General features: G+C 40.9%; 1 protein-coding gene across 1 annotated transcript; it reads right to left on the bottom strand.

Moving 5' to 3' along the window:
* Positions 1-894: 894 nt before the first annotated feature.
* Positions 895-12,597, bottom strand: mlphb (melanophilin b). Its single transcript, XM_062535072.1, has 14 exons — positions 12,559-12,597; positions 9,890-10,041; positions 9,341-9,562; positions 8,509-8,648; positions 8,245-8,286; positions 7,368-7,429; positions 5,851-5,937; positions 5,402-5,549; positions 4,734-4,951; positions 3,808-3,891; positions 2,628-2,957; positions 1,964-2,119; positions 1,580-1,645; positions 895-975 (listed from the first exon to the last, which is right to left on the bottom strand). The coding sequence occupies exons 2-14, from the start codon at positions 10,021-10,023 to the stop codon at positions 895-897; spliced, it is 1,770 nt and encodes a 589-aa protein (XP_062391056.1). The 5' UTR covers positions 10,024-10,041; positions 12,559-12,597.
* Positions 12,598-14,885: the final 2,288 nt, after the last annotated feature.

Genomic DNA, 14,885 nt, shown 5'->3' with positions numbered 1-14,885 from the left:
AGCTGGTGTGTGGTGAGCGTTCTGTCATGTAATGGCTGCCGTGCATCACCCAGATGGGTTCTCTACACATTGGTGGTGGTTAGTGAGGTTCCCCCTTCCCTGTGAAGCGCTTTGAGTGTTGAGAAAAGCACTATATAAATGTAACATGGTGTTGTAAAAAGAAGTTCATTAGAAGTTCCTGTTTATATATACAGTATATTCTTTGTTTAGTCTAGACATCTACAATGTCCTACCTACTGCCCATTGTTCTTAATAAAGAGTCTTAAAGTGACTACTGAATCCATACCCTTTTTCGATGAAAGATAATAATGAAAAACACTTGTCACATATCAAATAATTTAACATGTTGTGTTTTGACAGTATTTTTTATATAGTGACTTAACATTAGTATCAAATATGTGCATGCAAAGACTCATATTCCAACAGCTCAGTGTGTGAAATAAACAACAATACATTATTGACATTGTAATAATAAAAATATTTAGCTGACGCTGTGCATGTGTTAGTTAGTGTTGATGTTATGATACTATTAGTTCAGATACAATGAAAAATGAAAGGGGATTTCTTCAATCTGTCCATCATGATTGATAACGGTCCACTTTTTCTCAAAGGATGCTTAACTTCCTGCGGGATACTGAGCCAGTGGATTCTAGGGTTGGGGGAAACGATTAAAGTAGCTGTGATATCTCAGATTAAAGTAATTCCTGCACTTACTGTAACTGACTGAAGGATGAATGGAGATCATTTATGTCGTATAAGGTAACATAAGGTAAGGTAAAGCCTTAAAGGTGTGTTTGTGCGTACATGAAAAACGGTGAGAGCAACAAGGTCCATTTTGTGGATATATTTTTCCGTTGTCATTTCATGACACGCTTTGTTACACACACATGACAGCTAAAATCTGAATGTTACAAAATGTGCATTGGGTTTCTTACTCGTTGGAAAATCTTGGGAGAGCCGTCTGTTCTCTTGGGTCTGAAAAAATAACAATGAAACAAAGCACAATAGAGCAATTCATCGACAACAACAACTACCACCATATGTGAAAAATACATGCAATTGCAACAAACAAAACAAATGAAAGACAGACCTCAGTGTCACATAATGTTTTATTAATACGTTGTTAGTTTATGCAAATAATCTCATATAAAGTCCAGTAAATAGATAACAATTCACCCAGTCTTATGTGCTTTTAACATTGAGCGTGAAGCAAAAGTTGATGTCTCCCACGAAAGCATACACTGTGCTGCTGTGTGTCCTGAATACTGTGTAGCTTTGTCCATGTGCGGCAATTCCTACCCTGTGTGGGAATTCACTCGAATAACTGTGACGACGTTGTGGTTAAGCCATACAAACAAGTGCACTTATCTGCGGGCGAGTGTCACACACAGCACTGTGCGGGAGAGCATTATGTTAGGATTTTTTTATTTTGTAAAGAAGCTGTTAATCTTGGTTGTGTTATTTGCTGTTAGTGGGTTTTTTTTGCTGCTACAGAGTTGTGTGTTTGTTACAGAGCACCTCAGGGAAGACAGGCCTCTCTATCAGTGTTTTTGTGTCAGTGCCACTTATCCACACCCACCCTCCTCCAGGGCTTCTCTGGACCACCAACACTCAGCACAGCCATCCTGCTCTGGATGTCAGACATCTGAAAAGGACAAAATCAAGGTCTCAGCGTTGGGACTGAGTTCAAAAAGTGAAAAAAAAACTCTTGTGCAACTGATTAGAAGCCCTGCTCAGAGAAAGGAGAGGATGAAAGGGACATGCTAAGTACTAGTGAGGTATTTTAGATAAAGATAATACTTTATGGTAACACATGCATTTTGTTTTTTTTTTCCTCTAGAATATTCAACATCAGCATATTTGGGCGCATAATAAAAAAAGCCTAAAAAATAATAATGAAGATCCTGAGTAAAAGGGACCTATATACAGTATGTGGTGCATGAGTTCATAGAGCATACTGTACCTCACTCTCAGTGTTCTGGACTTTGGCCGCGGCCAGAGCCACCTGGTCCTCGAGGTCAGCGAGTTGAAACTGTGCGGTGGCGCTGCTGCGTCTCCGCTTGCTGCTCTCCTTCAGTGGGTGGGCCAGCTCGACTGACCAGTCCATCTTCAGGCAAGACTAGAGACAGTTCTTAAAAGTCAACTCATACACTCTTAACAAAAAGGATTTTTTGGGGTGCTATATAGAACTTACTTTAGGCTTTAAAGAACTATAGGGGTTTCTTTGATGAATCCTTCAAAATGTAGTTTAAATAAGTTTAAAGAAAGTTTAAAGAACCACTTGGGGTGCCATATACTGTTTGAAGCATGCATTTTTGCTTCTATATAGGCTATCACCTTTTTTTCAAAGAATGTATTAAGAATGTATAACACACAGGATTTTGTGTAAGCACACAATGTTTGTCAATATACTGTGGCAATGTCTGTCAGTGTGCTGTGCATGCGTACATTTCCTCACTTGTATCATTTAACTGGTCAAGTTCACAGAAAAACACCAGGTGATTGAAGGTGACTTAGCCAAATTCTATGTTTATTCAAGAATGGGACAAACAATACTAAATGCAGCATTCTGGGTTTTGCGACTTTGAGAAAGTGTGCTTTGCATCCATGGGAGTTATGCTGTTTACCTTATAAGGCTCTGTCTTTTGGGGGGATTCCTTTTTTCTTGGCGAACCATTCCTACGTGGAGATTCAACCTTCTTCGGAGGTTCCGGCTTCCGTAGAGATTCCATCCTACGTGGAGACTCCATCTTTTGCCCCCTTCTAGGGGACTCAGCCCTTATCGGAGATTCCACCATACGGGGAGACTCTGTCTTTCGGGGTGGATCATACTCAAGATTCTTGAACTCATCCTCATCTGAGGAAAGGCCTTTATCACTGATGTTGCCGGTCAACTCATTCAGCTTCTTTCTCAGCTTCGCCTCTTCCAGATCTTCAGCGGTCGGCTGTACTGGCACCTGACAATTGCAAACATGTATGTAAGGGCTCCTGTAAAGATAACTGATGGTTTTCTTCTAATAGTATACATTTCTTTTTTTTTTTTTTTTTTGTTATATATTTTTTTTGGCCATTTTATGCCTTTATTGACAGTGACAGTGGAGTAAGACAGGAAGTGAATGGGAGAGAGAGCGGGGGTGGGATCCGGAAAGGACCACGGGGCGGGAATCGAACCCGGGTCGCCGGCGTGCGGTGCAGGTGCCCCAGCCAGTTGCGCCACGGCTGGGGCCAATAGTATACATTTCATTAAGATCTACCCTTCAGTGTAATAATGTCACCTTAGATTTATAAGGTTCTATCTTAGGCTGGGTGAACCCTGCCTGACCTGCCGGTGAATTTGGATTTCTATCTCCCGTGCTTCCTGTCCACAACCTTTGGGTCCAATCACAAACTAGCTTATCCAAAAGATGCCCCCGGATCGTTGATCGTTGGTCTGATTGGTTGAAGGGCTATCTAAGTGAAGCTCAATATCTCAGAGCTACTCAGAGCATAAATCAAGCCTTATAATTCTAAGGGGACAATAGTGTTTAACAGCTTTAAATACAGTATGTATCAAATCATGTGCTTCTCCTCCTAAACATGAAATGTTTACATTTATCACATGCTTTTTCATGCAAAGCAACTTACATATTTTGTTATATTACAAGGGTTGCCAATTTGTCCCTGGAGCAATATGAGGTTAAGTGCCTTGCACTGCAGTGGAAGCTGGGAATTGAACCCACACATTTTCGGGCTACTGCTGGCTAGCCCAGGTTCTTCCACCACCACCACAAATATTACATCATATGCTTTTACATTCCAATTACAAACCGGGGGTATGTCTTTTGTCATCTTATGTTCCAGACGGTTGAGAAGACTCTCGATGGCAGACATGCGATTGTTGAGCTCACAAATCTTCAAAACATAGGAAAGAAAACTCAGAGTGATATATGAGGTTGGTTTGCCTCAGGTAATGAGACTGTGGCAGTGTCAACAGAGTTACAGCAAATGTCCTCCAGTAGTTTAAGTTTCAATCTGTGACACATCATACTGTAGCTTCCATCACTATTTCATCACTAGTGACTTAAATGACTCAACATGACTTTTATATTTAACTTTGCAGTGTTTAGAAAGATTGGCCACTAAACAAACCTCATGGGTGGAAGACATCTCTAAATATTATTCAATCATTGTATTGTACGAGACATGCTCTTCTGAAGATGCTGTCAATTTTGCATGCCTTGGTCTGAGGTGGTCTGTGTGGTCCACGATAAACAAACAAAAAAAATAACAAAAAGATGGAACTGGACTGACTTGAAAAGCTTGAGAAAAGAGCCTGAAGGTAGGATGTAGCTGTTTATGAAAGACGAGGGTTCCAACTATGTTCCCAATAATTCACAGCTGGGTATGCTGTTGGTTCTATATACTAACAGGTTGCGCCCTGGGCTCTGGTTTGGGAAAATTAAAAGGAATTGTTTCCTTATTTGCTTTGACAGCCTGTACTCAGTTGTACTGAAATCTGTGCTCAGACGGTCTGTGTGTGTGTGTGGTGTGGTGTGGTGTGGTGTGGTGTGGTGTGGTGTGGTGTGGTGTGGTGTGTGTGTGTGTGTGTGTGTGTGTGTGTGTGCGTGTCTGTGCATGCGTGTGTGCGTGCGTGTGTGCGTGTGTGCGTGTGTCTGTGTATCTGTGTGTGTCTGTGTGTGTCTGTGTGTGTGTGTGTGCGTGTGTGTGCATGCATATTCATCCAGATGGAAAACCTGTTCAGGAGGCACAGGGCCCAGGTCCTCCTCCAGGGACGCCTGGCTGCTGCGGTGGGTGAGGGGCTGGTACAGGTAATCGTTGTCCTCCTCTTCGGACGCGTTGTCTAGACTCTGGGATCGCTCATAAAACGGAAAGTAGCTTCCGCAGTACGAGTGCCTGTGCTTCACGTGAGATTGTGCACGCTTTTTCCTGTGCTCAGGATACACGCCATCATCTGTCGGGGGAAAAAAAGAAAGAAGAAGAAGAAGAAGAGGAAGGTTGTTATAACAAGGAAGTTCAAGTCTGGGTTTGTGGGGGAATAGAATGTTAAGTCCAATGTCCTCAATTAGCTAATTTCAACAAAATCTGGTTACAACGTAAATAGATTGATTGGAAGTAGCCCTGACTGAGGTACTGGGAAAATGGTACCCTCAGTACTGCACAAACCTGGACTGTCTTACAGTACAGCACATGATTGTTGAGTGTTGTAAACCTGTCAGAGCTTCTACTGCATGAAAGGAGATGTTCAGCCAGTGGAAAGCAATTTTGATCTAATTCATGACAAACATTTATTTGATGCTTGCATGCAACTGTTTAAAAGTAACATTGATATAAACAATTCAATGCCACATAAACTAAGGATATTCCCTCATGTTTGCCAAAGCACATTTTCAAGGTTTACTACCAAAGTGTGTAATTCTCTCCCGTTCCCATCGACTATCATAGTCCGAGCCAGGGCCGAAGCAGTTCTGGATCTGCTGGAAGACTGATGCCAAGTCCTTCTCCACATTCGCTGACTCAGGAGGCGCCAGATTCTCCAAGCTCCCATTGTCCTAAAAAATAATCGTCACATTCTCATAGCACACTCTTAACAACAACAACAACAACAACAACACCAACCACACAATTCATTCAATATACACCAACAAACACAAAGTGAAAACTGTCAAATTTGATTTAAAAGACTGACATCAGCTCTGTTTGAGTGACACACATGTATTATAAATAAATTCAGAGGTTAAAAGGGATGAGCATGCTGTTCCTCTTTGTACAGATGATTTAGTAATCTGAACAAGAAAATAGTGTATAATAAATGAGTTCTTGCAGTAAGGAGGATTAACTGAGTCTACACACCTGGAATGAGTGGCGTCTGGAGTATGCTGAGTAATCTGAATCAAAATGAACAGGGTCTACAGGAAGCAGACGTTTGGATTTCCTCTTCTTAAATACCACAGTGTGACAGAGAGAGAGAGAGAGAGAGAGAGAGAGAGATTTGTGTCATAGTGTATGGATCTCCCATTTTCATACAATTTCTCTAATTCAAATGAAAAAGAAATGTTGTTTTACATCAATAACAAGATATTTAAAGGAGACATATTTGGAAACCATTTTTGCCTTGGTTTTGGTAAATTAGGAATGGTGGCATGGCTTCATATGAAAATCTTGAAATTAGAAATAGCCATTAAAAAATGGGCAAATTAGAACAAAGCCTCCATGTGATGTCAAATATCGCAAAGCAATTGAAGTTCAATTGTGGTTGCCAGAGAGGGCGCCATTTAGTCAAAAGGACAATCAATTTCAATACCCAGCCTAAATATAAAGGGTTTTTTAAAATATATTTATATATAAATCAAAGTGTAGTATTTCAACATCAGAGAACACAGTACAGTACTCAATTCATATACAGTATACTCCTTTAAGAGGATTGATATATCAGACCATACAGTGAACCACTCCCATTCTTTCTATGATCAACAGTGACAGATGATGAGAACCTTGAGCGCTATACATGTGCATAAAAATGCTTTTGAGTGCTCACTTGCTTATATTTATAAATACTTCATTGTCCTCTTTCTGCTACTGTTTACACTCAGGTCTCCCATCCTCTCATCTTATTCATGGAATCATAGGGATACTTACTTGCTTCAGGGATAACTAGCAGGGATAACTAGCAGGGATAATTACTTGCTTCAGGGATAACTAGTAGGGATACTTACAGTAATTTACAAAAACGTACTAGTAAATTACTGTGCATTAGCCGCATCGTGTCTAAACCGTAACAGTGTTTTATTCAAGTTAAAAAAAAACAAAACCATATTAATACCATATAAACTGCCATACATTGCAAAATCAATGTATAAACTGTGGCTAATGGTTTGCAAATTACAGCACTTGAAGTAGGGATATACTTGCTACACACCAAAGTGCCCTAAAGACAACAGTGCCCAGCAGGCAGGAAACCAAGGCAACGCACAATAGCTTCAGAGGTAATGGGATTACCCACCGCTCCATTCACCACACTGCCACAAATAGAAAGATGTTCTCATGACACTTCTATCTGAGGACCATGTCTTGTGATATAATATATTTGCGTTCTGGCGACGAAAAGTAGGAAGAAAGGGATTTAGGAGGTCTCCATGCAGTTGTCTCATGGGGAGTTTCCTGCCAGGGCAATGGATGAAGAAATCCAAACCGATGACAAACCTATTCACAGGCCAAAAGAGGCCTCTCAACGTCTACGAAAAGAAATATCTTCATTTGAATGCATTCATTAACTGATGATTGATTTATGCTTCTGATGGGACCAAACTGGCAAGTGGCTTTTAGTGGAGAAAAGACTTGGAGGAGACAAGAAGGTCTAAGTATCATACCAGTTTGCTGGATCCCCTTTCCAGAGTATCTGAGTGATCGTCTTCATGGCCATATGACCTCCCTAAACAGAACATGAATTCATCAGTTACAGCAGCAAACTGCAATCAGGAGACACAATATGATATGTGGTAACATGACCAAACAGACTGAGACAGGAAGAGAGCTAACAGAGGACTATAAGCACCTCCGACAAGATCTTCTTTCTTTTCTTTTTGGAAGGATAGAGCTGAGCTGACTTGGTTCATTTGCCTGCTGTTACTTCATACTCTGGTTTCCTCATCTGACCTTTGTCAGCCTGTTTCTGTTTCTGAATACAGTTTTCCCTGAATAGAACTGTATGTGATAAATTTGATTAGGACTTTTAGACAATGCGCTCTTGCATAAGACAACGGAGCACCAGCCAAGAGTCTTGAACAATATTTAATAGATCCAGTTGTTTATTTATTTGTATTATTCTTATTTCTCCTACTTTTCCAAGCGCGGACGGGCACCATAGGCCTAGTATGCTCTGTCTGAGTATGCTGTTGACTCTTTGAAACATTTTGTTCCTGTGGTTCTTATTGAATTAGCCAGCGAAGTTGGACAGAGCCTGGCTGAGAGTGAGAGAGAGAGGGAGAAAGAGAGAAAGAGAGAGGGAGAGAGAGAGGGAGGGAAGAGAGAGAGAGAGGAAAGAAGGGAGGAGAGGAAGAGCTAAGCTGTGAGCCGGAGTGATATATAAAGTGAGACAAAAAGGTTTGAGTAGGAGCATTTTATAGGGGAGACCTTTCCCCCTTTCAATTAAGTACTATTCAAGTAGTTCTCACTGGCAATTCATTTTGTACATTATTCCTTTGCCCTGAGAACTAAACAAATGTAATCTTTGACTACTGCTCTCACCGTAGACTTCCGGCATACTGTGAGTATCATCATCACGAGGCTCTGGGTTAGAAAACATATCCACATGATCAGCAGAAAAGAATAACAAACATGTTCAAAATGATTACACTGCGCAATACAAATACAATTACACACACAATTACACGTTCTGTTGAGTATAAGAACTTCTGAAGGTAGATTTTTATCCCAGTTTTATCGTATTGATATTGATACACTTTGAACTGTTTTAGGGGTAATTGTAGACAGAGTGCAGGGGGTACTCACCCCTAAGGTCAGTCTCAGAGCGGGTCCGTTCAGAACTTAGTCTCTTGCACAGGGATTTCATTACTTTCGCACTGCCGAAGCGCTTGAAGCGCGAACGCACATTTTCATGGTACCATTCCAGTGTGCCGATCTTTAAAACTCTGCACAACACAGAACAAAACAGCAGAAAAAAAATTGGTGAACTTTTAACAAAAAGTATTGTTCAACTGTATCATCCTGGTTGGCTAAATTTAAAATCTCTGATGAATGGTCATTGGCTCTAATTATAGTATATTTTTTGAAGAGATGGATAGGAACTGAGTGTGAGAAAAAGATGGGGCAGGAACAGGATATGACCCAGGTCGGACTCGAACCTGAGTCTCCGTGGGCACTTGGGCCCAATTATGGTACTGGCGCCGTGGCCAGTAATATCACAATACTACTCAGATACACTGCCAATCAAAAGTTTGGGGTCACTTAGAAGTTTCTACTCCATTACAGACAGAATACCAACTGAGATCAGTTGCATTGTTATTTTTTAATCAGGGCAGCAGTTTTCAGATTACATTGTGTGCTTACATACCGTAATAATTACATATTGCAAAAGGGTTCTCCAAAGTTTTCTCAGTTAGCCTTTTAAAGTGATATCAGACCAATAAACAGAATATGCCTTTGAAACATTGAGTGAATGGTTGCTGATAATGGGCAATGTATAGATATGGCAATGACGTTGCCATTTCTTTCTACAGCAGTCATTTAATGATGATGAAAAGAAGAACATTTCTAAGTGACCCCAAACTTTTTAACAAAAGTGTATTTTGAAATGTATTCAAAAGTGTATTCACAAGTTTACCTGGCCATGCGACACGGATCACACACCCAGCCACACTCTTTCTTGTTGTAACGGCTGCAGGCTTTACAAGTGAAGAGGTGGCAGTCCAGGCACTGACGTTTGCTGTTCACTAGAAACTTGAAGGGTTGAAGGCATCGTATGCAGATCGATTCAGACAGATTGGACTGGGACCCTAGCAGCTCTGTTTTGCTCTCCTCCTTTTCGATTTTTGTCTTCAACTCTCTGTTGCACACACAATAGAGAGAATTTAAGCACATCGAAAGAGACGCCAGAATGTCCTAAGGAATCCCACTAGTTGAACATCTCTGTGTCTCTTTCACTCCAAGGCCTGCGAAGCTCGCCAGTAACATGAATACTTACTGTAATAGCTGCTGGCTGCTGGCTGCTGGTTGAAAAGACTATTTGACAACGTACAGCAATATATGTATGAATGGTATGGCTTTTGCATTTCTTTTTACACATACTTTCTCTACAAGTCAAGTGAATAATTTACTGTATAAATATTTTTTATTTATCTATTTATTTAATTAGTCTTTGAAAGGGTCTTACCCAAGCCTGTTTTCCTCTTTTTTGCGTAAGTTGAAGTCTCTTTGTATGACTTGCCAGACATGTTTCGCCTCCTCGTCTGTCAGCCTGGACAGGTCCACGTTCTTCCCATCTCTGCTCGTTGGCATCATGTTCATACTGTATCTGTCCGTGGACTGATCGATGGTGCAATTATTTGTTTTCATAAGACACATCAGTCACATAGAATTGAGGTAAATCACCTTGCAATGATTTCCTGGTCAGAGGGTACAGTATAATGCAACATTTCAATATTTTCTACTTAGACATTACAACCAACAAGAACATGTTTTTGCTCAATGAAGGGTTATATTTGGTCTATAATGACCTACTGGAATAAAATGTTAACTAAATTCTACTGTATTTCCATAGTCATTCAGGGAAGTATGATGCAATCCTAGAATCCCTCGCTGAAACAGCCAAGGGTGTGTTTTGAAGTGTCTGGGGCTTGGCTGGCTGGTCACTTGACTGGAAGGCTAAGGAATGAGGAATGCAGTCTCCATCAGGGGATAGAGAGGGGAGCGGGGGTGAATGAAGGGTGCTAAGCCCTCATAAATCCATTTTTTCAGTAGGCTTCACCACACATTAGGGAGAGGATACAAGATGAAGACATAATTTTTGTCACTTATATAATCTTTCAACCAGGAATTTCAACCAAGAATAGCCCAGTTAAAAACAGTATCACATCTTGAGATGAGCATACATTGATTCTGACTTTTGGATCCTACAGTTGCTATATCAGACTAGTCTTATCTGAAGTAATTTCAGATTATACAAGTACAAACTGAGAAAAAGAAATGTGCAGTACTATCCCATTGCCTGAGTATAGCTAAAAAAAAAACATATTTTCTGGCAAATGCCCACTTTTCTGGCTGCTGTTGGGAGAATGAATAAAAACAAGCAAGCCTCAGACAATCACTTCATGGCCCAAGTAAAGCAACATGTTGTTTTTAAAGTCAAATTGTGGATTGTGAGCAATACCTTTCACCCATGGGCACGTCTTAGTTTAGTCATAAATGTGTGTTTCAATACACAGTTCAGTGTCCTTTCATGTTAACTCAGAGCCCAACATCAAGAACTGAAACACTGATTTTATTCTATTTCTCTTGTAACTTTTAAAAATCTGCAACTCACAGGCTTACAAGTTCTTTATTTTAACATACAGGCTCTTTATTTGTTGTGGCAGATCATGGACTAGGCTGGCCTTAGTTACTCACATTGTGGACTTGGAGACCATACATATTTGAGAGATTTATATCCAAACATGTTACAGTATGCTGGCATCTAAACATTGCACAACTGATTCCACTGCCACAGTCTAAGGCCTCACTTGTGTCCTGTGTCCTGTTCTGAGATAGCAATTCTCCTGTCACCCTCCTGCCTTTTCCTTTATGAGACAGCCAGCTTCAAAGCTATTAAATCTATGTATCAACTAAAGCGAATGGTGATTCATGTGAGACATTAAAGGAGTAGGCCTACTTACAACAAATCTCCATTCAAATACTACTCGTCCTTCTTAAAGTAACGCAATGTAGCCTGTACTAGTTCTTTCACTTTAAAATAACATCTTCAAATTCAAACTCAAGCCACACTGACAAACAGGAAAAGGGCTGTAGTCCCTGAGATTGCCACTGCACACCCTGAACACCTATTGCAATAACATTGTTGACGTTGGTAGGAGCATGACCCTTTTTTGCTGGTTTTAGACGATTCAGGTGTGGAAAATTGAAAAGAAAAGGGTAATTCCCTGTAAATACTGTAAATCTGAAACATTGTTACACAGTCCTCAATCTCTATGTCTCTTTTTCATTGAGGCCAGAGTAATAAACTCAAAGGAGTCAGATCTGTACAACTGCAAAACTTCATTCCTGAACCCTCAAAAGGGCACTAGCAGTAAATCAAACTGCCATAGCGGTGAAATCTTACAGCAAGCGTGTTTGATTCCCAGTCCAGATACACAGAGTGCATCCCAGGCCTGGAACATAGCTGTCTTTTGTCGCTATAAATGTTTCTTATCCATCCATCTCCTATGTCTGATTAGCCTGTGTTTCATTGAATCAGAATGACATAGGACTGAGATGTCTGTAAACAACAGGCAACAACTAGTGTTTCTTCCTGACCCTAAACCCACAAACAACATGATTCTGTAATTCAATTCCTCTTCGAAACTGACTGACCATTCAGCGGGCCCTATGACTGGATGTGTGGCTCAAACAAAAAAGGTTGCAAAAATAAATATTTGTTTCTTCGTAAAAATATTTAACATCAGCTAGATCAACATAAAATACTTTGTCCCCCAAACATTGTCATAATACTTTGTCAGTCTGCTGGAAGCATTTTAGGTTTCTTCAGAATGTACACAGCTGATGACTATGAGCCTGCAAAGGAACCGCAGACATTCTGCCTCTCACGACACAAAGTCCACATACATTCCTTATACTATGCTCAAAGATGGTTCTCATCTGTTATGGCACATTGTTGCTAAGTGTTGCACTGTTGCTAAGTTATTCCACAGAAAAATCTTTTTTTTTTTTTTTTTAAATGTTAGAAGTGGAGTAAAATATGCCTATGAATACAACATATTGGCTTATTGAAATAGGCAAAAACATGATTAAAATATTTTGAAACGTCTATTGAATCTGGTAAGTTTTTACCTTTAGTTTTCCCTCTGGGGTTTCCGTTCAAATCCTTTGAGACTTTGTCCAAGTGAGGGCAGCCGGTGGGATGACCAACTGCTGGTCAGATCACATGTCTAACGAATGGAGGTGGAGGAAGACCAAATTTGTTTACTGTGATCTCAGACTTACTGAGACAGAAGAATAACTCATTTATCCGGGCAAATCACCATCAAAGTACCTCATATGAACCTCGTCATACTGTACGTGAGAGCAACTTTTAGATACAAATACAAAAGTATGTAACATACATTTAATAAAGTTAATTGAGTAGGCCTAAGAATGCATTTTTATGTACCACTGGGTGACTGCTCATAATTAATATCAGCGGTTGGCATCAACCCTGCATGCTTCATATGTGCAACAGGTGTCTCTTTCGAATAACAGACACGGAACCAAAAACAGAAATCACCGCACAGCCAGGGGGAGAGAACACAGCCCAGGCGATGGAGAACAGACACGAGAGAGAACCCAGACAGAGTTTAGAGCAGGTCACCCCCCTCCCTTCCTGCTGTGTAAATCTGATTTTCATCACCATCACATGACTGCACCAGCAGGCGCTAGGACACACGTAAGGCCGCTCTGGCAGGGAGGTCTGCCGGCTGAGCACCAACTCTAATTTAGCCCGGGCCTCGGACACTCACATGACACAGGAATCTCGGCTAAATATGATCAAAACAGATCTGACCAGGCCTACTCCCAACTTCAAAATAGCCTTTTTTTTTTTAGTTGCAGGCTTCCTGGATTTTTTTCTTCTCACCCTTAGTAATAGGTTGTTTCCAATGGTTTAATTTTGAAGTTTTTTCGAAACACACCTTTTCTGAAGTGGAATTTATAATAGCTACTGATATTTCTTGTTTGTTTGCCATAACTGTTTCATTCTAATTCTATTAACTTTTTGTGGTAAGACTTTGGAATCTTGGTCTCCAGATTTTGGAATGCCATTCCCCAAAATAGCAATGAAAAATCCAATTGACAACTTCTCCTGCTCCCAAAAGCCAACAGTCCTTTAGCAAAAAGATGCATGACTGTAATGTACAACATATTTATACAGTATGAAGACACAAGAAAGACACTTTTCAGTTACATGACACAGTAAAGTTAGTAAAGTGAAGAACATTCCCACTGTAATGCACTTGACTAATTCAGTTAAACAACTAGGTTGTACATACCAGGACACTCTGCAATGTCCCACTTTATGAGGTTATAGGATGGAAACAGTGAAAACACAAATATGTGCTGTATGACTTCAGTAATGTTTCTGTGGCAGATAGTGGTAGACCAGCATCACTCAGATGTTTCAGTGCAAAATTAAGAAGAATAATCTGTTAATATACATAGTGTTACGGGAGAGTGTTAAATCCTAGGGGTATGGAGGATGCCGTAACTAAACTAAAGAGAAAATAGTAAACACAAACAAGGAAGCAATTGAATGAAATGACCAGTTTATTGATAAATCAAAATAAGAGTTCAAAGGAACAATAACAGAACTAAAGTAATGTTAGGCTCGGCCTATGGAAACGTAGACATGACAAACAGACATACAAACAACGAAGCCCCCCGGGCTATAAAATGAGCATGTCCAGGTACCTCACCTGGACACCCCAGGCCACCAAGGCCACTCAAAGGCAATAAACAGGCTTATGCCAAACCCGGCACACCCTGGCCACACTAGGCCAGGCTGTGCTACATCGTAGCCACTCAAACTCCCCACTGGAAGAGTAGTTGCCGTTCTTAGCACGCACTGCACACACTGACCACCAAGGCCACACAGAGACACTAAATAGGCTTGTGCCAAACCCGGCACACCCTGGCCACACTAGGCCAGGCTGTGCTACATCGTAGCCACTCAAACGCCCCACTGGGAGAGTAGTTGCCGTGCTTGCACGCACCATAAACGTAAGACACAAAACACTACACGCAGCCATCCACGGCTCTCACACAACCGTGGATGCTGGCGGGCTCAAAGGCACTGCTCTGATGCAGTCTTGGGTCTTTTAAAGGCTGACCAATAATTAGCCCCAAGCAGGAATCACTCAGGCAATCAGAGGTGGGCGTGGCCCAGAAATTGAACACAGCACACAGACGGCCAGATCACACTAGGGCCGTAACACCCCTTCCCATAAAAGCGAACGTGTAACGTTTGCAAAGACAGAGGGTCGTAACAATAGATATAGATTATATCTGATATTTGGACATACAGTAGCTCTACACAATGAAGACTTCAGAGAGAGCTACTCTTCTGTAAGTATTTTTACTCATCTGTACCACTAGTGAAGCAGAGGCTACAACATACTGTATATCCA

Source organism: Sardina pilchardus, chromosome 4 (genome assembly GCF_963854185.1).
Source record: "Sardina pilchardus chromosome 4, fSarPil1.1, whole genome shotgun sequence".
Classification (NCBI taxonomy): Eukaryota; Metazoa; Chordata; class Actinopteri; order Clupeiformes; family Clupeidae; genus Sardina; species Sardina pilchardus.
The sequence above is the reverse complement of the archived record's forward strand: the minus strand, read 5'-3'. Positions and strand labels throughout refer to the sequence as shown.